General features: G+C 44.6%; 1 protein-coding gene across 1 annotated transcript in view; it reads right to left on the minus strand.

Annotated features, from left to right (window-relative positions):
- The window catches only part of DNAH3 (dynein axonemal heavy chain 3), a 399,027-nt gene that overhangs the window by 327,087 nt on the left and 47,377 nt on the right, over positions 1-24,563 (minus strand). The window contains exons 3-6 of the mRNA XM_083153252.1: positions 16,518-16,740; positions 8,048-8,117; positions 4,981-5,161; positions 1,098-1,287 (exon numbers count right to left, since the gene is read on the minus strand). Coding sequence (XP_083009378.1) covers positions 1,098-1,287; positions 4,981-5,161; positions 8,048-8,117; positions 16,518-16,740 — 664 coding nt within the window. The remainder of the gene's footprint in view (positions 1-1,097; positions 1,288-4,980; positions 5,162-8,047; positions 8,118-16,517; positions 16,741-24,563) is intronic.

A 24,563-nucleotide genomic window follows, 5' to 3' on the forward strand; every position in this document is an offset into this window, starting at 1 on the left:
GTACCGTGTATGGGCACCTATAGACTCACACACTCAAAGTCCAGCAGTTTAACTTAGAGTGTCTCCATCTACCCAATCACAAATTAGTATTGCTGACAGTCAACTCCAATGTACAAACAGGCGATGACATGACTTATCAACCATTGCTTCTGTTCCTCCCATATTCCCCTGTGTGTGTGCAGTAGTGGGATAGCAAAGGCTCCACCCACTTCTGGCAATTTACGACACTACCATTCTCCATGCCACAGCCCCTAAGAGTGGAGTGGCCAGTCCCTGAGTATAGACATTAGTTTCGGGTTGAAGTCTCGGTGGTAAGAATGGTGGAGGCATTGGGACACTCAATAGGTTGAGCCTGATCTCCTTACTTATCTCATTTCTAGGATGCAGACTAGAAGAGTGCTGTGAGTTTCATATCTATCTTATCTTTGCAGCACTAGTACCTTTGTCTTACATGCAGTACCCAGTATATACACAATGTGCCAACTTCTAACACACGCTGTGGGTCCCATTTATCAAAAAAATCACATTGTGTGATCTGGGAGTGAAATATCAGCACCAAGAATTGCAGTGCAGAATGCAATTACTGCCACAGGATGTAGCAATATACACCTGCAGTTAAAGAGCATCCTGGCAATGTCCTCAGTGTGGTGGCATGACTCCCATGGCAAGCACAGTCCCACATACATGGCGGCCATTGTGTGGAAGGGATCTGGGGTTTTTCCTCTTCCTCCTAAGGCTGTGCAGTCTCCCTTGCATTAGTAGCCTGGAGGAAAGATGAGGGGTCGGGGGGGGGGGGGGGGTCCTCTCTGTTTTATCTGTACTGGACTCCATTTCTGATGGTAACCCTAATTGAGGGTACTGTAATAAAATCATATTTTATTTCAGTGTTGTTCATATAATGTTGTACAATTGCTTTCTTAAGTCATCACTGTTGGACACAGCCGTTGGTTCAGATATATTATAATAACAAGAATAAAAACAACAGAGAATAAAAACTTTTTGAGTTAAAGAGTGATTGTCTGCACACAACAGTGATGTATTTGTACCCTGGTATTGCATTGCTGTAACATGACAAGAGATGAAGACTAAAATCTTACCAATACTTTTCTTGAGGCTCGTGTAGTAATCATATTCAATCTCTTCCTTTATTTCTTCAAGCAATTTCTCCAGAGCTGTTTTTTTCAAAAGTTGGCTGGGAACATTTGATAAGATTGCGTCCATCTGTTCCTTCGTCTGGGGTGCCAGCATTTCCCTCTGTATTCCATGGTGTATGTAGTGAAAATACCTCTGAAACAGTTACCAATGTTGTTGTTATTTAGCATATAACATCAGGAGAAAGTCCCTGGGAATAAGAGACGCATGGACGCATAATTCTTTTATACCAGCTGTGAGCTATACTTAGTTAACCCTGGATAAGATTGTACACTGTATGAAGGATGCTGTCTAGGAGTATTCATAATACAGCCATAGTCTGGGATGATTACATACCTCCCAACTGTCCCATTTTCCGTGGGAATGTCCCGGTTTTCGGGGTCGTTCCTGTATCCTGCCTGGGGCCAGCAGTGGGCAGTTGGGAGTCCCCTTGTCACTCGCTGAGCAGTGTTAAATAGACCAGAGGGGCTGGGGGCATGGCTAGAAGCTCACAGATCCTCTGGGCCATGCCCCCAGAGTGGCAAAATGGGGGCGTGGCCTTGTGGAATGATGCAAATGATAGTACACACCCTCTTTCAGGCAAGCCATGCCCCTAATTTTGGATGCGCGCCTTTAGCACGTGCATATGTCCCTCTTCACTGTGAATGAAAGTTGGGAGGTATGCAATTACACTGTAGTTAACTAAATATTACATCTGATTCAGTAACCTGCATTGTATATAAACATATTCTTGTTATAATTCTATAATCTAGTTTCTACGATGACGCTTTTAAGAATCCTTACGTATCTTGCTATTTAGAACAGTACCATTATTTCACTTCTCTTCCAAAATCACCCACCAAGAACTCCCCTGTCAAACTTATACCGCTTACAGATGAAAGGCTCGATCCAGCCCAGGTCACTAAACACAGGTTTAAAGCTGTTCACACTGCAGGCTGGCCCAGGGATAATGCCGGGCTTCCCCTTTTCCAGTGACTGAAGATGACGTACAACGCGGATTGGTTACATTAACCATACATTACATTAAGATATATTACATCATCACACGGTGGCTCATGCAATGTACTTGCGGATGTGATATATATTGATACATGGGGGTTGACTAAAATGGGAGTTCTATTGAAGATGGGATGTTGCCCATTGCAACCAATCAGATTGTACTTCTTATTTATTTAGCACCTTCTAGAAGATAATAAATAGATTCTGATTGGTTGCTATGGGCAATATTCAATCTTCAATAGAACGCCCATTTTGGTAAATTTACCCCATGGTATCAACTCCTCGCTGGATAGGTTGATAAAGAGTTAGCCATAAAACCATCTAGAAGGAGCTGTATTTGCTCCTCGTTAAAATAATACTGCCCTTTAAGAGGTGACATATTTAAAGTGACAGATTTAGAGGAGTGGCACTGCACATCCTAGCACCCACTACACTGGAGTGCCGGTATGTGTGTGCTGGTATGTGTGTGCTAGATACAGCTTCAGCCAGCTCAGCCAGTCCACAGACTAATTTCACCTTTAGCCAGATTTGCTCATAACTGTAACTGAAAGCATGATTCAGAGGTGGACATAGTAAATGTTGCCACTGCTGTGCGGAGGGTGGTAACAAACCAATTATTTGGCTCGGTCCAAACAACGCAGGCATGTCTGGACTGTTCGTGGGGGGGGGGGGGGGGGCTGTGTGATGTCACAAGCAACTGCTGCAATCAAGACATTGTATAGTGAAGTCCTCGCATTTCAGCAATGCATATGCTAAGTGTTTGCATTTGCATTGTGGGGTGGGATTAGGGAAGCCAATCCCGAGCCATTTTTTCAATCCCGGGATTCGGGATTGAAAAATGCCCAATCCCGGGATTCCCGGGATCCCGGGATTGGCTTCCTATACAAAATCCCACCCCGGCCGCCCGCATATTTACTTACAATTGCGGTGCGGCCGGGCCGGTGGGCGATGGAGCTGGGCATGGAGGAGGATGCAGCCTGGGTGGGTGACTGGCTGGTTCGTCGGGCGATGCTTCGGGGTCCGGTAAGAGGCGAGTGCAGGCAGCCTGGGTGGGTGGGAAGTATCATCGAGGCGGCCGGAGGTCAGAGCGGTGCTCATGGATGAGGCGGCTGTTTGTGTGGCCTGCGCAGCGTGACCTCTGACGCCGTCACGCTGCGCATAGCCGCGCTGCCCGGGACGGGAGAAGCTGGGCAGCGTCTGCGCACCAGCTCAGATGCTGCCCGGCATTAGACTGCGCATGCACAGTCTAATCCCGAAATCCCGGGATTGGAAAATCCAATTCCGGGATTGAAATCCCGGTGTTTTAGGGGCCAAATCCCGGGATCCCGCCGATCCTGATCCCGGGATTGGCCACCCTAGGTGGGATACAGCATGTGAAGCACCGGTACCCTGAGTTGGGTGGCTCCCCGCAGCCTGCCGCTGGGAGTTGTGGTTTTGCGAATCCTCGCATAACTATAATCCGTACTGATTTACGGCCTCTATGCATTGTCATTCACAGGTTAAGGATTACAGCTTTACACACCACACTGCTTGGGTATGGGATATTGATTACAGCAACTTGAATTCATAATTGTTTGGTATGCAAATTTTATGATGAGCACAGATCATAACTAGTTATTTACTGCACAGTAATTTAGCTGAGGCAGTAACTCCTGTTGGGCTAGTTGTGCTGTGTACTGCAATACTCCAAGTAAAGTGCGATCGTCATTATGTAAATTCTCTTCTAGTCAAGAACAGTTATAATCATGCAGATGCATCTTTGTGAGGACCTGTTTATTATACAACTGTAATTCTGGTAAGGAGAACTCCTGATTGTGCAATTTTATCCTGGAATGGGACTAAGATGGCAAATTTACTTTTAAATATTATCATTTAGGCACAAGCAGTTTAATGCTGTGTACACACGGGGGCTATAGGGGCTGAAATCGCTGGAAATGTGGTCGCTGGCGACCATATTGCCAGTGATTGGGAGTGTGCCCCGGCGATAAATCGCCGGGTGCGCTCTCCCGTTTTCAACCCCTTTCTAATCGCTGGTCGCAGGAGCTTGCTCCTGCGACCAGCTAATTACCTCTGCGGCACCGCCAGCAGAGGTTCCCTTTCATCAGCGACCATCTCTGGTCGCTGATGAAAAGGAGACACTGAGCAATATATCTCCCCCCATGTGTACGGGGCTTAAGAGAAGAGAGGGCCATGGGCCTTATTCTAGTTCACTCTTTCTGACAAAATCCTTCTTAGCTGGACAAAACCATGTGCATTGCAGGGGGGCAGATGTAAAATGTGCAGAGAGAATTAGATTTGGGTGAGTTATTTTGTTTCTGTGCAGGGTAAATACTGACTGTTTTATTTTTAAACTGCAATATAGATCTCACTTTGAAGTAAAACCCCACCCAAATCTAATTCTCTCTGCACAAGTAACATCTGCCCCACCTGCAGTGCACATGTCTTTGTCCATCTAAGAAGGATTTTGTCAGAAAGAGTGAACTAGAATAAGGCCCCATGTGTGGTCTTCGTATGGGGTCTTCGTGTGGACCCTCTCTGGCAGCACAGCAGATTGGCATTTTCCCAGAGTCTACTGGTGCCTGTGCCATGTGACCTGTGACTTCTCTATTGTGCATTATCAGACAAAATCTGGTACTCTGAAGTATACTGTAGCCGGACCCATTATAGAAATACCTATGCATTTATGATAAAAGTACTGCCTTCTTCTTGGTAGTCATAGTGAACAGTAGTTTTATGGGGGAGAGAAAGGAGAGAGGAGAGAGAGAGACAGAGAGAGAGAGAGAGAGAGAGAGAGTCAAATGTATATGTCCTTTCATCTCAGGCACTAACCTCCAGGTCTCTCTGTGATGGTTTCTCCTCTTCTTTATATATTTCCTTCTCATGATGCAACATAACCTCTAATTGTTCCTCAGGAGTCATTGGCCGGCTCCCTGGACCGTCCATAGTGTCTCTCTGTGACAAATTGTCATCAAGAAATGGTGCAACAGCAATCTGTGTGGTTGTTGTCCACCTGCATAAAAAAGGACAATCTGACTGCAGCCTAAAAACACTGGTTACAAAGCGGCTTCACTAGGGGGGTGCAGGCCACACCCAGGCGGTGACACCAAAAAGGGCCGCATGCCCCATCTGCGTGTCCTCCCAGGTAATTAGCACCTGCACCCTCCACAATCAGGTCCGTTCCGGATCTACAATACAGTATCACACATCTGCTCAGAAGGTAAGATGATCTATGCTTCCATTCGTGGTGGACCTTTTAGACAGATAATGAGACATTTACTAAGATGGGAGTTCTATTTCACGTGTGATGTTGCTATGGACAACCAATCAGAATCTACTTATTTATTTAGTACCTTCTAGAAGAAAACAGATAGTATCTAATTGATTGCCCTTAGCAACATCCCATGTGAAATAAAACTCCCATCTTGGTCAATTCCCCCTGTAGAGGGCCTAATTCCGATGTGTGAGTAAAACAAAAAAGAGGAAGTAAAACCATATTGTACAAATGTGCCAACCATACTGGAGGTAGTCTCTCTACTCCTGAAATACTGTACATGTACTATGACAGATATGATATACTTAAACACTCGGACACCCCCTTCTCCCGCTTCTATTATATTTGGGGACCATTTATCAAAAGCAGGCCCACAACCCTGAAAGACGAAATTTGTAGACTGTTTGAAATACACATTGATGACTATTTGACTTAAAGATACACCTATGCCACTTGCAATAAAGCATCAGCTTTACCTACCTTGAAGCTGAGCAATATTGCATACTGTCTATATGTCATACCGACTGAACTGGAACTTATCCCACACACTACCTGTCTTTACGTATATACAGGGCCATCTTAATAGCTTTATGGGTCCCCGGCTAAAACAGTGCAGTGGGGCCCCTACCTACACAACCACTCACAAAAAAGACGGCCCTGTGTATGTATATCTCCTATATATTTAGCCAGATCTGTCAATCACTGTGTGTATAACGCTGGGAAGAGTAAAAATTTACACACTTAACTCCACCCCCTCACAGCGTTGTACACACACACAGTCCAACAGATCTGGCCACATCCCCCCTGCATAGGGAACCCTGAACCTCAATATTATATTATATATATTATTAATACTGGGTGTGCATTTTAAACCCCTTGGCAACGAGCAGGTTAACCCCTGGCAGACCATGGCTAACTCCATAGCAACAAGCATTTACCCCTGGCAGAGCATGTTAAACCCTTGGCAATGAGCAGGTTAACCCCTGGCAGACCATGGCTAACTCCCACCCCTCCCACACAAACCATATTTCAAGCAATAAAGGCGTTCACCGGCTAAGGGGGAGAAGCCCCTCACGACAGTGTGAAGAGCGCCCGTAGGGTGCGATGAGTCACCTAGTGCTTCTTTATGTACTTAAACAACTGCAACTTATCAATATAATGATCTATATTAGTTACAGTATGTCTATTTTGGAAATGCTGTCTCCCCCCCCCCCCCTTCTTTAACACTGTTTCCATTCCCACCATATCTCCTTAAAGAAAAATATAGAAAAATGATGGCTCACTGCACTTAACTCTTTCTCAAAAGTACTATTTCATAAATAATGTTTTACCCGGATATGTCACTTCCAAATTGTAACCTCATTTGTGTATGACAACTACTTTTGTCATTAACCGCATAAAAATTTGTTCTGCGAATGTATGACATTACTTTGAACCTGAATAAACATATAAAAAAAACATGCTGCATCAGATGGGGCAGCGGCCTAGCGGACAATCAGGAGCCGAGAAAGTCTAGACGGCCAATAGAATCATTCGGATGAGAGGCGCGGAAGATTAAACATCTCTGCGCCTCTCAAAGTCCGATGGGTACCGGCGGTTGATGCGGCGGAGACGGAGAAGATAAGGAGATCGTCGCCAGGGGACCTGGGTGAGTAGGATTTTCTTCCACAGGTCCCCCATGGATTTCTTCGGATCCAGGACCCCGGACTCTTCAGCCCTGGAGCCCCGGACCAGCCCCGGAACCAAGGCACCGGCAGCGGACCCAGAGACCTACCGGCAAGCTCAAGATAGGTAAGTATCAGTATGTGTGAGCTTTGGATGTATTAAAGTTTTACTTTTATTGTGTGTCAGTGTGTTTATTTGACTATTTTTTTCTGTGGAACTACAAGTGCCAGCGGGCCCTTTAATGCCCCGCATGCTGGGACTTGTGGTTCTCCAAGTCCCGGGGGAAGCTTGCTGGGACTCATAGTTCCACAGTAAAAGACAATAGTTTTTTTTTTTTTTTACACTTCAATCTGCCCGGTGACCACCGCACAGGGTCACCGGGGACAGCACCAGGCTTCAGCCTGGTCAGGTAGGTCCTGGAGGGGGGGACCCCTTTATTGGGGGGGGTCCCCACTTCCCCAGGACCACTGGCCAGGCTGACCGGTCAGAGGGCTGAATGCTTTGGCCGGGGGGACTTGTATAAAAAGTCTCCCCCCGGCTATGGCATTACCCTGCTGGCTGGTTTGGCCTGGGGCTGGTTCTTAAAATACGGGGGACCCCTAGACATTTTGTCCCCCGTATTTAGGGACCAGCCCCGGACCTGGAGCCTGGGGCTGGTTTTAAAAAATCAGCGAAGCCCTATTTGTCGGGTTTCCTGATTTTTTAATACCAGCCCCGGCTCTTCAGCCTACTGCTGGTTTTTAATGGGTAAAAGGGTGACTAAAATGTAGACGCATAACCCGTCTATATAGAAGTTTAGTCACACTGCCGGCTGACTAATTTTGCGTATATAGCGGTTTGCTATAATTATGCCTCAACCCAGCCCATTATGATCATTTTGTTCACATATGACATGTCAATAGCCCAAATCGAGACAGTGTGTACGGTGGTAACATCTCTATAATAGATACGTTTTATTACCTTTCACAGTTGTAGTTGTTCCTGGGAGACATTTTTGTTTTTTTCTGGATATATGAAGCATCCTTTGAAGCTGAATCTATTAGTTAAGGAGCATCCCTGACAGCTTGTCAAACATATGAGTGTGAACAGCCAGTTTATATGTCATAATGGTTAACATGATAATGGCATAAATGGATGGAGTAAAAACAAAAGAAATATAAAACCTTGGGGTCATCCAAAAAAAGGGAGCTGTCAGCACAGTCTGATCTTCTTCTCCGGAGATCATATTGATTAAAAGCTTTTAAAGCCCATCTGATGGACAATCCTACAGCCTGGCGTGAGCGCACGATTAATATCAGCTTTAGCTGCACATGGAAATGGTCAGATAAATGTGCCCATTTGAGCCCTGAATCTAAGGGCCTGATTCAAACCTGTTCACTAGGCTTTGTATATTTACAGCCAAACGAGCAGATAAACACCACCCAGCCGAACTCCCACCCCAAGCAGGCATTGACACACCTGCGTCTGCAGGGGTATGCCCAGCATTTTTATGGACACTCCCGACGAATTCCCCTGCTCCTGAACCATGCCCGTCCCCTTAGTGAGCGAATGCCCTGGCGAGTGTGAAACTTGCTAAAAGCATTTGCTCCGGGGGTTTTCACATGCGCATAGTCCCGTATGCGCATACCCCGACCATAAGGGACAGGGCTGAATTTGGACTTGAGCAATCAGGCCTGAATCGGCCTGGGGATCACTTCTGCTATCATTGGGGGCTGCTGAGCAGTCATAAGATGACCTCACACTCACCAATGTGCATCGTGGTAATGATAGCGCCATACAGTACACTCCGAAGTATGGATCAGTTGCCCTATATCAGCTCAAAAAAATGGAGTACCTTTGCACCTGAGCAAACAATGTTTCAAAACCATTTTTGAATGCAGGGTACATACAGGCTGTTTTTATATGTAGTCCACAAATAACAGGTTCATTTTTTCGTGCACTGTAATTTAGATATCAGTTTGGACACCACCTCCCAAATCCATCTGCACCTGCAGTCTAGCATGGTGATAAGGGGCCCATTCACTAGTGCAATTTGGGCCCTTTTCAGCAGATTTCAACAGATCAGGCAGAAAAATCGGATAAAAGGTGTCAAATTACATGTGTTCTACCTCCGATTCCAACTAATCCGTGGTCCGATGTGCATCAGATCGGAGCCAGAGATGGCTGCCACAAGGATCTATTGCATGCCACAGCCTTGACTGGGATCGCATACGATACACCGTATGCAAAAGGACTGCATATTATAATGTATCCTATGCAGTCCTGCCGCCCGGGTGAGTTGGTGTGGTATCGCTATGAATCAGTCCTGGGTACACACCTAAAAATGTGTCAGTCTTATTTATCAGTCTAATCTGATTGGTGGGAACAACACTGGATAATGTATGGAAGCAAGTGACCATTTGCTTCCAAAAGCTGGAAGTCAAGGTGCGAACTTCAAGAGCAGTTGTCCAATATGTGATGTGGTAATGCTCGGCAAAAAAACCAGACGGAGAGGCAATGCAGCAAGTCCGTTGTTATCATTGTGTACCATTATCTTCCTCATAGAGCCTATTAAAATGATCGCAGAACAAGAATCCACTGGGGAAATAGAGAAGCATAAAATTCTATTGATCTATATGAGGTACAGTGTATAATGTTATATATAATCAGTTCAATCAGAAATGCTGTATAGACTGTGGTCATACTAGCTTCTCTGCTGGGAATCTATTGTTTGTCCCTGTACACACAGCATGGAGATAACAATATTCTAAATGGCGGCTAATTATGTACTTCTCTAACACTAATAGCTAAATACTATGTCAATTCCAGTGATAGTTTTATACACCAATGTACCTGATTCTGCTCTGTGATAATATTTCTGTAAGAGCTTTGAATGCCGAACATAGATATAAATACTAATTACCCATAGGTCAAAACAGTGGCGGCTCCTGCCTTTAGACTTAAGGGGGCTGCAATTTCCAGGGTACTGCTCAATACACACTTTTAATAACTTTAATATTAATAAAAGTACACAAAATGATACTCTTAATAAAGATCTACACACAAATATTATTAAAATAAAAATAACTTCCATGCACCTCCCTGTGGCAATGCATACCTTCCTTCAGCTGCATCACACTGAAACTCTGAAGTCTGGGCATGCTCACTGCAGAGATTTAATTCTGGGCTGCACAGACAGCAGCCCATAGAAGCACTGTAACTCTGGCAATTTGCACAGAATGGCTTCCTGTTGGAATCTATTGCTATCATTAATCCAAATACTGGCAGCCCAAGAGGGGAGGAGTTTCCAGCTCTGTGTATGATGAGCAGTAGCAGCTTCCAATAGGAATCTACTTCATGCTGAACTCCTCCCCACAGGGTTGGGCTGTTGCTGCGCCTGCCCTGTTGCTTCATGGAGCCTGGTGAGAGGAGGTTACCAGCGTGTGAGAGACACAGACAGCCAGCACCAGAGCTCCGGAGGTAGGGGGCGGGCGCCCGCGGGGGGAAGCACCGGAGCTCTGGTGCTGTCTGTGTCTCTGGTGTTGTGATTTTAACTGGAGGGGCTGCAGTCCTGCAGCCCTATAGCAGAAGCCGCCACTGATTATAACTAGTAAGCCTGCTCGAAGCAAATGCTTGAAAGCTAGTCTGCTACCTTGTGATTGCCTCTGTGTTTGTGCATGCGTGAGAAAGAGATGTAGTTTCACTTTCTGCCAACAGATGGCAATGTTTCAGAGACACATAATAAAACACTACATATATATTGTATATAGATGCTACTGATAGATGAGGTGGCTGTCTGGGGCTTACTGCTCGGTGGACAGGCCTAATAACTGCCTCACTAGTGGGAACGGCAACTTCATAATACCCATGTTGGTATCATGAGATGACAGCACCATATGCTGCATGCTAAGTACTAATGAAAAGTAGAGAAAATAAACAGTTCAAATTATAGAACTTTTAGATTGAGAATATTTACTAGATCTGGGTGCAGATTCCCTTGTTTTGGTTTTGTTCCAATTCACGATTTTGGTTGTGGCAAAATCACCTTGGTTCGGATATCAGTTCAGAATAAAATTAAATAAAAAGAAATTAATAATCATTGATAAAAACAATAAAACTAGGGGGTTTATTCTAGTTCATTCTTTCTGACAAAATCCTTCTTAGATGGACAAAACCATGTGCACTGCAGGGGGGCAGATGTAACATGTGCAGAGAGAATTAGATTTGGGTGAGTTAATTTGTTTCTGTGCAGGGAAAATACTGACTGCATGATTTTACACTGCAATATAGATCTCACTTTGAAGAAAAACCCCACCCAAATCTAATTCTCTCTGCACAAGTTACATCTGCCCCACCCGCAGTGCACATGGTTTTGTCCATCTAAGAAGGATTTTGTCAGAAAGAGTGAACTAGAATAACCTCCATGATGAAATCATCCAAAATAATGATTTTTTTTGCAACACAAAATCTAAAATTGGGATTTAAAAGCCAAATTCTGAACCGTTAGAACATTCCAAACAGGACTCGGTTCAGAATGTATCTACTTGGGGGGATTGAGGCCAAATTTGTTTATGTCCAAATCAACAAAATCTGGTGGATTCAGAAATTCTGGAGAACCGGACTGCACATCTTGAGTTTTTACTAATAAGTGGCAATAGGGCTGGCTTTCTATTGTTACATAAATACAAAGACACATAAAGCCATATCTGAAATACTGCAATGCTGAGTGCTTGGATAGAACGTCAGAATGTGACAAATCAACATCACAGCAGTCAGATGATAAACCAATGCATGCTCTGATTTGGTTATCTCTTTGTTCTGGGATTTGGAATGCGTTTACTCAAAAATGGCCTAACTACTGTAGATGTTCAAAGCACAGCATGATAATGCTTTAGGCCAGGTTCCAACTCTAGATTTCATAGCGCACCATCGGCAGTGCTACAAGGAGAAAACAGTAATCATTGATGGGGTTTGTATGGGGATGACTTTAATAGCAGTGTTGTTTTAATATGGCTTCATAATATAATCAACTGATTGGCACTTCTCCAGAGAGTGAACATAAAGTCCTATGCATCACACACTTTTACTTTCCTTTTAAACTGGTCTGTTAAGAAATTGTTGTTATATGAAAACTTCATTGCTTATTAGCAATGCTTTATGCTATAACTGGGAATCACCATAATAATGTTATCATGTACATTGCATATAGCCTATTATTTAAGTCAGGGGTTCCCAATCTTTTTTGAATCATGGCACCCTAGAGAGTATCTGAGTTTTTTTCACGGCACCCATATGCCTCCAAAAAAGGAATTAGATTGTGTTTATATGCGACCCTTAGGGTCAGTTATGTGGTAAAGGGCAGGATTAGCATCTGTTTGTACACATATGATTGGCAGCCACCAGCACTGGTTTTGCCCATAAAAAATGAACCATAAATAATTTGAATTGGTCCTGGACCACCAACCTGGGGCACCCCTGCAAGTGTCTTGAGGCACCCCAGGGAGCCACGGCACACAGTTTGGGAACCACTGATTTAAGTAATATTGTAGTACCTTATGTTTCATTTGGGCTAGATTAAGCCCTTAGGTGTCCTTGTGCACGTACAGTACGCGCACCCCTTCTTGTAACACCATCTCCACAACTGTGCTAGCCGTGTGCATTTGTGCAACCCTAGAGGCAGCAGCACAGGTCCTGCAGTGTTAGCAGTCTCCAGAGCCTACTCTCAGGCTGATTGTGGCTGTCTCCAGACTCTGCAATCATCAGAAGCCCTACCTACGCCAGCTGCAGCAGCAAAGCTAGCCATTGGCTTACCATACTGTCTGGCTCTCTTTTCCATGCATGATTTTTCACACTTCTTCTCTGTCTCCCACCTCTCTGCATAATCCTTCCCATAGTTACTTACACCTGTCTTTCTGCTGCCCTTATTCACTTTTACCTTCCAGAATTCTGTTCATAACAGAGCTTTGGTTGGAAAGTAGCTCTTTTGACAAAGCGGTGGAGGCTAGACAGGGTTGAAAATAGGAAAATAGGATTTCTGATGCCCAGGGCAAGCAATAATTTGGTCGCCCCCCCCCCCCTCCCCCCCAAAAAAATCCCAGAGCTCCATTCTCTGCTCTGCGCACTGGCTCTTCCTCCCTCTGGCATCATAGCGATACCCGTGTGGCATGACAGGTGGGGGAAAACATCCGAGACAGGGCAGTCTGGGCAGAAATAAGGTATCAACGCTACCCAACGCGGGCCTCAGCACGGGACTGGCGGCCAAGAGTACGACGGCAGCAGTCCACCATCTAGGTCGCATGGCCCCCTCTTCCCCCATAGATACCGCCCTGAGCTAGACAAGCAGAATCAGCCCCAAACGGCAGTCCCAGTGGTTAGATCAGCTCCAACCAGTGAGGTGCTTTAAGGTGTTGAGGAGCACAGCTACTACTATTCTCACCTTTAATATGGCTCTGCTGTATGTATCAATCATTGGGGTAGATTTATGAAGCAGTGATAAGGGAGGAGGAGAAGTGATACAGTGCGTGGTAATTTATCACCGGCCAATCAGCTCCTATTTAAACCCAGCCTGTAACTTAACAGTCAGAAGCTGATTGGTCAGTGATAAAGTACCAGACACTTTATCACTTCTCCTCCCTTATCACTGCTTCATACATCTACCCTAATGTTCCCAATACTTTGACTGTAAGCTCATATGGGCAGGGCCATCTTTAACTTCTGTTACTTTGTTAGTGCCATGATCAAACACCCCACCCCCAATGTACAGCACTGTGTAGTAATATGTCAGTGTTTAATACATAATTGACAAAGATAACTAACATGCGGTGTTGGGCAAAAAACCCAGAACAATAACATAAGGTATTGTCTCTTTGCTGTTGCCTTTATTGTTCTATGATTGTGCGCCTTCATACCTGCTACATTATATAATGCAGACATAAATTTTACTTTGATCGGTGGCTGCAGTGTAGATTAATAAAGTGCGTATTCCCAACTAAAATTGTGAATTGAATTTTCTGCTCATGTTATGGGAAAAAAATTCAAATGATAGATCTCCAGAGCACACGTTTTGTAAGCAATATTACTGCAGAGGAAGTTGTCAGGAGAAAAGATTTTGGCTTGGGGCACAATTTTTTTTTGTTTTCTTTAATTATTCAGCATGAGGCAGATCAGCGCAAAAAGTATTCCAGGGGATACCTATAAAACATTAATTCAATTTTCACCAGATGATGTCACACACCTCTCCAGAGAAATCAGTGGAATAAACCTAGTTAACCCTTTCCATAAAACAAGCCCACTGTATAACCATGAAACAAACAGTGGATTTGTAAAGCAGATACATAGCCAGGATGAGCAGAGAGAACATTCCCAGCAAATACTACGGTAGGCAGAAACAAAGTTCTCACACCAGCTCCTGACTCCAAATCTTATTGCCCCACTGACACCATTGCTATGGGAACTGGCTATTCCCTACAACTCCGGTTCCGGCCACTTAACACCCGTTCTCTACTCCCTGCACTAATTGCATTTAAGATGGAAAATCTATTGTAACCCTTTGAGTGCCAACATCTCTGTGAAAGATGCGCAAAAATGTCTGCTAAAAATGCTAACATCTCTTATAGAGATTTCCGAAATCTGAGTGCCAACAGCTCCGGCCATATTCAGATCTGATCGCAGTACAATTTTGTTCTTAAAATGGGCATAACCATGTGCACTGCAAGTGGGGCAGATGTAACATGTATAGAGAGTTAGATTTGGTGGAGTTATGTTGTTTCTGTGCAGGGTAAATACTGGCTGCATTATTTTCACACTGCTATTTAGATTTTAGTTTCAACACACCCCACCCAAAATTATCTCTCTGTACATCTGCCCCACCTGCAGGGCACAAGGTTTTGCCCATTTTGAGAACAAATTTGTACTGCGATCAGATCTGAATAAGGGCCTCTGTGAGAGAATTGCAAAATATTGGCTAAAAATACCATCGTCGCTCACATTTGTTATATAAATTCAAATAAAAAAGGTACTTATATGTTAGTTGGGCGCCCACTATAGTTAGTATGCTCATACTCCCACTATCCATGTCCGTGTGGAGTTGGTTTCATATAGTGTGGCGAGCACAGCGAGCCACCGAGCCCAAAGCATGGCGAGCGGACACGGAAAAATAAGCAAATAGCTTAGTGGGCGCCCAACTAACATATAAGTAGTACCATAAAAAAAATGTTCTGTTAAAAAAAAAAGATTATATTTGCTATAAAAGGTAAACATTCCAGGTCATTATGGTGAATAAAAATGTTTGCTTGGCAATTTTCACACCAATTTTGACAAATTCACTTGACATAAGGCTTAAGATTGGCTTACTGACTTTTAAAACTCTACATGCCCACGGTCTAAAGTACCTGAATCTGTCTGCGTCTCAGAGATGCAGTTAGCACATCAGTGGTCAGGATGCTGGCATTTAGAATACCGACTTCGGAATCTCAACTCAGTGGCGTAACTAGATTTTTTGCGCCCCCCCCCGCAGATATCGGTAGCGCCGCCCCCCCCCCCCCTAGCCCTCCCTCCCACCTTCCCAAGTGAACTTAAACACCCCCCTTACCCCTCTGCATGCCGCCGCCGCATTCAGGGTCCCGCAGCGCAGATTTTCTCCCGGCTCCGTCTCCTCCTGCAGTTCTATAATGACCATCACAAAATGGCTGCCCCCTAACAGCAGACAGTTTTTAAGGATGCTAGAGGAGGCCCGCACCTCCTCTAGCATCCCAAAAAACTGTCTGCTGTATGGGGGCAGCCATTTTCTGATAGTTATTTTTCATTAGAACTGCAGGAGGAGACGGAGCCTGGACAAGATATGAGCTGCGGCCGGAAACCTGAATGCAGCGGCGGCATGCGGAGGGGTAAGGGGTGTGTGTAAGTTTACTTGGGTGGGTGGGAGGGCTAGGTAGTAAGTTGTAACTATAGCCCAACAGATCGGCGCCCAAAGTCCCTCAGCGCCTCCCTGCCACCGGGGCTGTGGGGCTATAGTTACGCCACTGTCTCAACTGCTTTCACAACACAGACACAAAAACTTTTAAAGAATCAGGATGCCAATTCCAGAATACCAACGCCAACATCACAACTGTATGTATGTCGGGCGGGTTAGCTGGGGATGGTGGGGTAATGGGGTTCAGGTTAGGCACTAGCAAGGAGGGTTAGGATCAGACTGAATGGGGGGATGGTTAGGGTTAGGCTGCTGCAAGGTTAAGGGTGAGGGGAGTCGGGGGAGAGGGTTGGATCCCTTATGGAGTCTGTCGCGATTCTCCATATCGGAATGCCGATATTTTTGTAAATTTGAGTTTTCTTATTTGAAATACTTCATTTACATAACAATAGACAGCATGTCATACAATACTTATGTTTCTGTGAGCACAAATGTTTGGTTTGCCACCTCTATAGAGTGAAATGTATTATTTGGTAAGGATACACATGGACACCATGTTCCTTTGTGAAATCTTTGCTGTCCTTGGTCTTGGAGACGTTATATCCTTTGCTATCTCTGCAAACTTCAGGTTACGAGCTGTGGGCGAGTAGTTATTTGCTATCGAGTTGCTGGGATTGCGGCAAAATCGTTGGTCTTTGAAAGGTGCTGCCAAGGTCCATGATTGGCTTTGCATCAGTGGAGGATAGCTGCCATGTTTGAGAACCAGCTAAAACAAAATAACATTGACAATTAGCATGTTAGTTATTATCACTTCCTTGCTCTCAGTATTGATATATACAAAAGCTTTCACACCTGAAATATGAAGTAGCGTCATTGCTGTGCGCATAATTGACAATTAAACCAAAAATGTCACTTTCTGTATATGAAAGTGATACTGAATACATATTATTCAAACATTGAGGGCAGTATACACTTGGGGGATTAGGTTGTTTCGAAAAAACGATGAGCTGAGCCTCTGTGTGTACATTGTACATCGGGTTATATTTGTGCATGTACTGTAGCTTTACACAAACGTAAATTTGTGACTTTTTGGGGGCGTGAGACAGTTGCCTAAACAGCTGTGTCAGTTATGCCACTGAAGGACACTATAGCCAATTTTATTGGGGTTTATTTACTAAGATGGAAGTTCTGCTGAAGATGGGGGGCCATATGTAACAGGGTGTGAGAATCAGAAAGTGGTACATTTTGGGAGAGTTTTCCCATTTTTTAAAGAGGCAATTATTTACACTGAAAACCAGGTAGTGTTTGCCATGTAAATAATTGCCACTTTAAAAAAAAAGGGAAAACTCTCCCCAAATCTCCCACTTTCTGATTCTCACACACTATTACATTTGGCCCAGGATGTTGCTATGGGCAACCAATCAGAATCTATCTATTGTCTTCTAGAAGTTACTAAATAAAAAAGAAGTGGATTCTGATTGGTTGCCCATAGCAACATCCCATCTTTAATAGACCTGCCACTTTAGTAAATAAACCCTACTGCATCTATACTTTACAGAACATTACAACATAACAAACATCCAAAAGCATTTATTCAGCAACAAAGAAAATTTTACTTTAGTGCCAAATACAGGGCCATTTAATGTATAGTCACAATGGGCATTTACCCAGGGCCCCACCATTCTAGGGCCCTTTCAGCAGGAATAGGCTTGGCCAGGGAGCAGCTGCACCTTGGGCTGGTGCCTCTGGAGCTATTTGCACTATATCAGAGTGGCCAGGCAGCATTCTCTACCTGCTTCACAGGCCGCAGCCAGACTGAGAATGGCTGTCAGCATAGTGATTGGTGGATGACTGGAGCTATACTCCAATCAAAGTGCTGACAGCCATTCACTGTATGGAAGCAAGTGGCAAAACAGCACAGGTTGTGTAATTATTCTTCATTTATTCCCATTAATGGCTAGAAAGTGTCCTACTACATTGCTTTGCCTAGGGCCTACAACATCATACCTCCCAACAGTCCCGATTTTATCGGGACAGTCCCGATTGTCAGGGCCTGTCCCGATGTCCCACCCGCGGGCGGCAGTGTCCCGCGGTGTGGGGGGGCTGTTGGGAGTCCCCCCTGTCAGCTGCTAAGCAGCGGGGAATAAACGCTGTGCGCATGCGCACAGCGTCTATTCCCACAGCCAGGGGACTGGGGGCATGGCTAGAGGCTCACAGAGCCTCTGGGTCATGCCCCCATAGCGGCAAAATGGGGCGTGGCCTCGCGGAAGAGTCGCGAGTATAGGCCACGCCCCCAAATTAGGCCACGCCCCCGAAAATTTCGGCGCGCAGGAGCATCGTCCCGCCTGCAGACCTTCAGAAGTTGGGAGGTATGCAACATACTTACCTCCTTTTTCTGTCTCCTCTCCAGCAGAAACACAGAGAGGTGACCGACAACAGCACTTTGGGGGCGGGGACTGATTATCAAGCCCACTGATTCGCTGGTCTACGATGAGGGGACAGATCTAAAAGGATGTGATTTGCTACATTTTAGCTCCTCCACAAAGAGCCGCTAATCGCGGTACTTGAATGGCGGAGTGGGTGAGATGCAGTGGGCCGGGAGGTAGACCCAATATTTGGGAAGCCTCCTGGCCATTCTGCGAGGGTAGACAAGTATGGCCTACAATGCTGTTCCTATGACCCTGGCTAAATATTTCCACATATTTTACATAAGGCACAGTTCATATAGGAGAAAAACAGCAGAAATCTGACACTTGCAGATCTTTATAGTGATATTGGACCCGTGGCTCAAGTTACTTTAAATCTATGAGTTTCCTCTTGGGAAGAATGTAGAAAAATTCAAGTCTAAGAAAGCAGATGTGATGTCAGCGAAACGCATAGCATTAAGCAGGGTTGTTTTGCGTATACAGTACTGTATTTCTAAGGATTCTGAAGTTGTCCCTAGATATAGGCAACTATCTTAAGTTAACCGCTACTTGTTAGGTACTTTTGACATAAGCTCTTATAACTATGAATATAAATACAGGTTGAGTATCCGCTATCCGGACATCCCTTATCCGAATTATTCCAAAAACCGTGGTTTTTGGAATCATTCGAATTTATTTTTTTTTTTTTTTAACCCCCCCAACCCTCTTTTCATACTTACCAAGTCCCTGGGCGTCCACAGCAGGCCTCCGGCATCTTCTCCAGGGTCTCCAGCGGTCCCAGGAATGCATTGCGCGAGTGTGCGCGCGCGCCGGTGACGTCACCGGTGCGCGCGCACACTCGCGCAATGCATTCCTGGGACCGCTGGAGACCCTGGAGAAGATGCCGGAGGCCTGCTGTGGACGCCCAGGGACTGCGTGGACGCCGAGGGACCACCGGACACCATCAGGGGACAGGTAAGTATGCTTTAAAAAAAAATATATTCTGAAAACCGCAATATTCCCCTATCCGGAAAGCTCGTGGTCCCGAGCATTTCGGATAGGGGATACTCAACCTGTAATGTAATGAGCAATGGAATCCTAATATCCAAAATTCAATGTATTAATCATATAACACTAATCCATGTACACTGCTGGCCACATCCCGCTGATGATATGAAGCTTTATTTGAATGGGAATTTACTGATTAGGGACCTGCTTGTGTTCTAAGCAGTGGTGCAGACATATAAATACATCGCAATGTTATACAATATGCACAGGCAGCAGCCAGGACACAATGGTCTAAGATCCTGACCATAAATAAACCTAGACATTTATATCATATGCTCATAGATATGACCACAAGAGAGAGTGAAAGCATAAATCACACTAATGATTTACGTCAGCTAATCCACCATGAAATAATGGGACAATCCGTTATGAAAGAGTATGTTACAATAGTGCCCTTGCAAAATTCTATACAGAAATTCCTTCTGTTGGCCAAAGTCTATTTCATTACTTATAGTAGTGATGCTTTGAAACTACATATCCCAGCATGCCCTGTCCTAGTTTTTCCATCAGGCACATCTACCATGTGAGGTCTCCAAAACATGATATATCGTGGGCATGGCCTAGTGGGCATGAGTCCTTGTCCCTCGTGTGAAGTCTGGCCTCTTCATACATCAATATGTAAAGGTACGTTATAGGTCACGCTGACACTGTGGCATGGCATGCTGTGATGTGTAAGTTCCACAGCAGCAGATGATAAATACCCCTGATTGTATATTGTATTATAGGGGCAGATTTATTAAGCTCGGTGAAGTGATAAAGTATCTGGTTTTTATCACCGGCCAATCAGCTCCTACGTGTCATTTTTCAAACCCAGCCTGTAGCTTCACAGGAAGGAGCTGATTGGTTGGTGATAAAAACCAGACACGTTATCACTTCACAAGCTTAATAAATCTGCCCTATAGTTACAAATCTTCTTCATTAGTCATTCATGGGTGCGCAGAACGTCACTACGACACAAGGAACCAAAAGCCCCTTTGCTTCTTTGACTGATGATTCCTAGCACAGTCATAAGGTGAATAATGTGTGATCCTATAATAATGTTTGATCCTATAGATATCTGTCTTCTTGTGTATTTGATTGGCCCAATTTAATTGTATCATACTTTCATGTGTGGATGCCCTGTTAGCGCCGAATTATCTTTGAGGGTACCAAATGCCGACTGGTTATTGTACATTTATGGCCCATGTACAGCTCTAAGCACCTTAAACATCTTTCTGTATTCCCTCTACTGAGATATAAATAGATACAAGGAATATATTGATCAAAGTATTACGTTCTGCTATCAAAGGAGCACACTTTGTGGTCTAAGAAGAGACAGATCTGTACCGAATAGAATGTAACTTTTCTTGTATTGAACTTCCACAGTTCTACTATCCCCTGGAGACCAATTTGAAGAGAAGCTGCTTTTAACTCCCTCACTATAGATCGTCCTGCACTACAGTTCTAGTCTAGCAGATATTTGATACTAAACAAGTAAATCCCTTATTTTAATACAAGTTGCCAGACAGAGAGTGACAGCTGAGGACAGCAGATCTGAAATGCGAGATACAGATGGAGCCGGCCTCATTCAGCCCTGTGCTGTCGGTCGAATTGCTAACCGCCAGCCTCCCCAGCCGCCACCAGCTGCCGGAAGGGGACGCATGAGACGCTCGCGCATTCCCTTCCAAAGGAGCCCACCTCTGCCGCCCATTCCACGCCAGCCCCCTGCCCCCCCCCCCCAACCCTGCCCACCTCCGCTTCAGGTAGACGGGCAGAGATTCCATCCCCGCCGCTGAAATACTAAGACGCGTGTGCGTGTGAGACGCTGGAATGTTCCAGTCAGATTGAGCGCCTCTCCACAGGCAATAGCCAGCGTGGCATTCTGAAGATTGCGCTGAATGAGAGGCGCTCCATCTGTAGCACAGTGATCTCACATCTGAAGACATTCTATTGACCTTTGTTTCTATAAAAGAAACCGCCATTGTTACCAATGACCAAAGTCGATAGATTCCAATTGCTATTAGTCTTTGATCTTGCGTTAAGGTGCCCATACACGGTGCGATGATCGCACCCGTTATGGACTGGATCGCTTCGCAATGCATGTGTTTTGCATGCGATTTGCCTGCAATGCGATCAGAAGGCAGTACAAAAAGTATGTGCAATATGTGCAAACGCACCGTGTATGGGCACCTTCACTCTGCATCACCCAAAAAAACAAGCAGTGAGAAGTAAACCTGAGTTTGTGTGGTGATTCCTTGGGCTGTAATATTGTGCTCAGGCATGGGGTCACATCACATGATTTATACATACTACCACATACTGTATATCAGGACTGCCTATGTTTCAAAAAATATTTCAGGGAGATTGTGAACACAACACACAGCCACTCATTTGACCATTAGTGTCCTGAAGACAGCGGCCATTGTCTTGTAGAACACATCTTCCATATTCTTTACATCACCACTTCCTATTATATGCCAGGCAGCACATAAATCAGGAAATCATTGTCAGCATCTACAGTAGCTTTGTCCCTTCCTGCACATACTGGCAGAGACGTGGACCACCTATATCAGGGGTGGGGAACCTTTTTTGTTTACAAGGGAAGATCTTGACATTTTATATATGAGAGTATTAAACCATACCTCCCAACATGACCCTTTCCAGGAGGGACACAATGCTCTGTTTCTGGACTTCCCCCTTAATTTATGATTGCCATCACCTGTTTTAAACAGGCTAATGGACAAGAAAGGCACTTCACCACAGGTGATAAATTAAGGGGGAAGTACAGAAACAGAGCAATTTGTCCCTCCTGGAGAGGGTCATGTTGGAAGGTAAGTTAAAACACAGCCGAGGCAACTAAAATAATTCCAAATCAAAATGAAGTACAGTTATTTTTGTATTAATTATAACCACAATTTTTGCTGTACACTCATATGTATGTTTCGTGAGAACAAGCACTGTGGGGGTGACACCCCTAGAGGTGTGGCAGCAGCACAGAGTATTTCAGCAGGCAGCATAACTCTGGAATGACTGGAGCAATTTTGACCAAACTTGGTACACATAAGACTTCCTATCTGGGAACAAACACTGTGGGGGTAAGACACCCCTAAGGCTGATGCTACAGCACAGAGTATTTTAGCATATAGCATAACTCCAGAATGACGGGAGCAATTTACACCAAACTTGGTACACATATCAATTACAATCTGTGAACAAATACTGTTGGGGTAAAACACCCCTAGCACCCCTAGGGGCGGAGCAGCAGCAGAGACAATATCAGGACATGCATGATATGTATATGATGACAGGGCTGCATGTGACAGGGGCAGTGACATGATTTGAGGAGGGGAATGGATATATAACAAACCCACACACTGAGCGTTATATAGTGGCAGTAGTAGGGTCCCCCACCATATGCCATCAGGAGATGCATAATGTGCTGCGCTCTGATCTAATGTTATTTATATCGATTTTTGTAAACAAACATTCTTAAAATCCCGGGCAGTCCAGCTAGTATTTTAATATAGAAAAACTGACATCTTGGATATGCTGAAAAAGGGAAGGTGAAGCTCATACAGATTAAATGGGTTTAAATAGCCCAGCTGTGTTCATCTTTTTTATCCAGTTTATCTACACATTGCCTATGGGATTATTTGATAATACTGTGCTAACTCCAGCTGTCTGCACATTTCAAACTACGCAGTTGATATCTGTCCCTTGAGAATAGCTCACATAAGGCCTCACCTATCCACAATTGTCTCCGATGGCACGGCTATTAAATCCTCATCACTACCAGCAACACCTGTAATGCATTAATGTTGCACTCTAGCCTTAATCTTGAACTGTTTTGCAAGGGAACAATAGTTTTCTGATTTGGTTTACCAGGTGCATAATCATCCCTTCTCTCGCAATGAATAATTTAGTGCAGTGGGATTTTTTGCCTCAGTCGGAGAAGAGCTGCATGTCACTCTCTCTGTTACAACTACAAGGCCAGATATATTTGACTTGTTGAAGATCCTGATGCTTTAGGAGAGGAAGAGAATGTTCTGTGGTGTAAAAGAAACATTTCTTATCCATTTATACACTGCCTAGAGCACTGAAAACAAATAGAAAAAGTCAATATGTTTTTCAGTATGCTATTAAGGTGCATACACACTGTACAATTTTTTTGACCAATTTGGTTGAAAGACATTTCCATTGAACCCAGTGTCCTGGACTGAAGATGTTGACAAAAGATATTGTCAACAAACAAACGATGAATGATGATGCGCATACCCGCCAGTTGTTCATCAAGATTGTTCGTCAACTGTGCATGCAGCTCAATTTCAATATCTTTCAAAAAGAGCCTATAAACTGTAGCTAGATCTTATTTCTTTCGTGTGTTGTCAATATCTTTTGTCAACATCTTTAGTCCAGGACACTGGGTTCAATGGAAATGTCTTTCAACCAAATTGGTCAAAAAAATTGTACAGTGTGTATGGATTCACCCCAAATTGTGTCATGGAGCCCTTGGATCACTCACTTCCCCAGGACCAGAGGCAGGACTACTGCTGCCCCTGTCACCCTTGTTCTGTTACCCACTGTTTTTCCCTGTCACACTCTGCCTCCCCCTGCCTCTTCCTCAGGATTGCCTACTTGACCCTCTCCTTCAGGGAGAAAATGCTCTGGTCCTGAACTTCCCTTATAATGTATGATTAACATCACCTGTGGTGAAACACCTTTCTTATCAATTACCTAGCTCGGTACTTGTTTCCTAGCACGGCCACAATCGCGGGCATCGGGTGTCATTTTTAGTGGTATACGACGCGACCGACGCGATGCCCCCGATTTTCCCATTGAAATGCATTGTAAAAAGTCAAAATCGCGTCGGTCGCGTCGTATGCGGCTAAAAAAGCCTTAAATGGTCCAGACGCGATGCCCGCGATTTCCCCATAGGGAACAATGTTAAATGCCTCAATATAGCCGCGATGCCCCCGATTTCCCATAGGAAACAATGTTAAATGGGTCAATTTCACCAAATCATCATAGGGAACAATGGTAAATGGGCCAGAAAGCCCCAAAAACACCCCAGAACAGTGAAATGTCCCCCCAAAAGTACTTTACGCCACCCCACGATCAACGCAAACCCGAAGCGTGG

Source organism: Crinia signifera, chromosome 7 (genome assembly GCF_055691185.1).
Source record: "Crinia signifera chromosome 7, ASM5569118v1, whole genome shotgun sequence".
Taxonomy (NCBI): domain Eukaryota; kingdom Metazoa; phylum Chordata; class Amphibia; order Anura; family Myobatrachidae; genus Crinia; species Crinia signifera.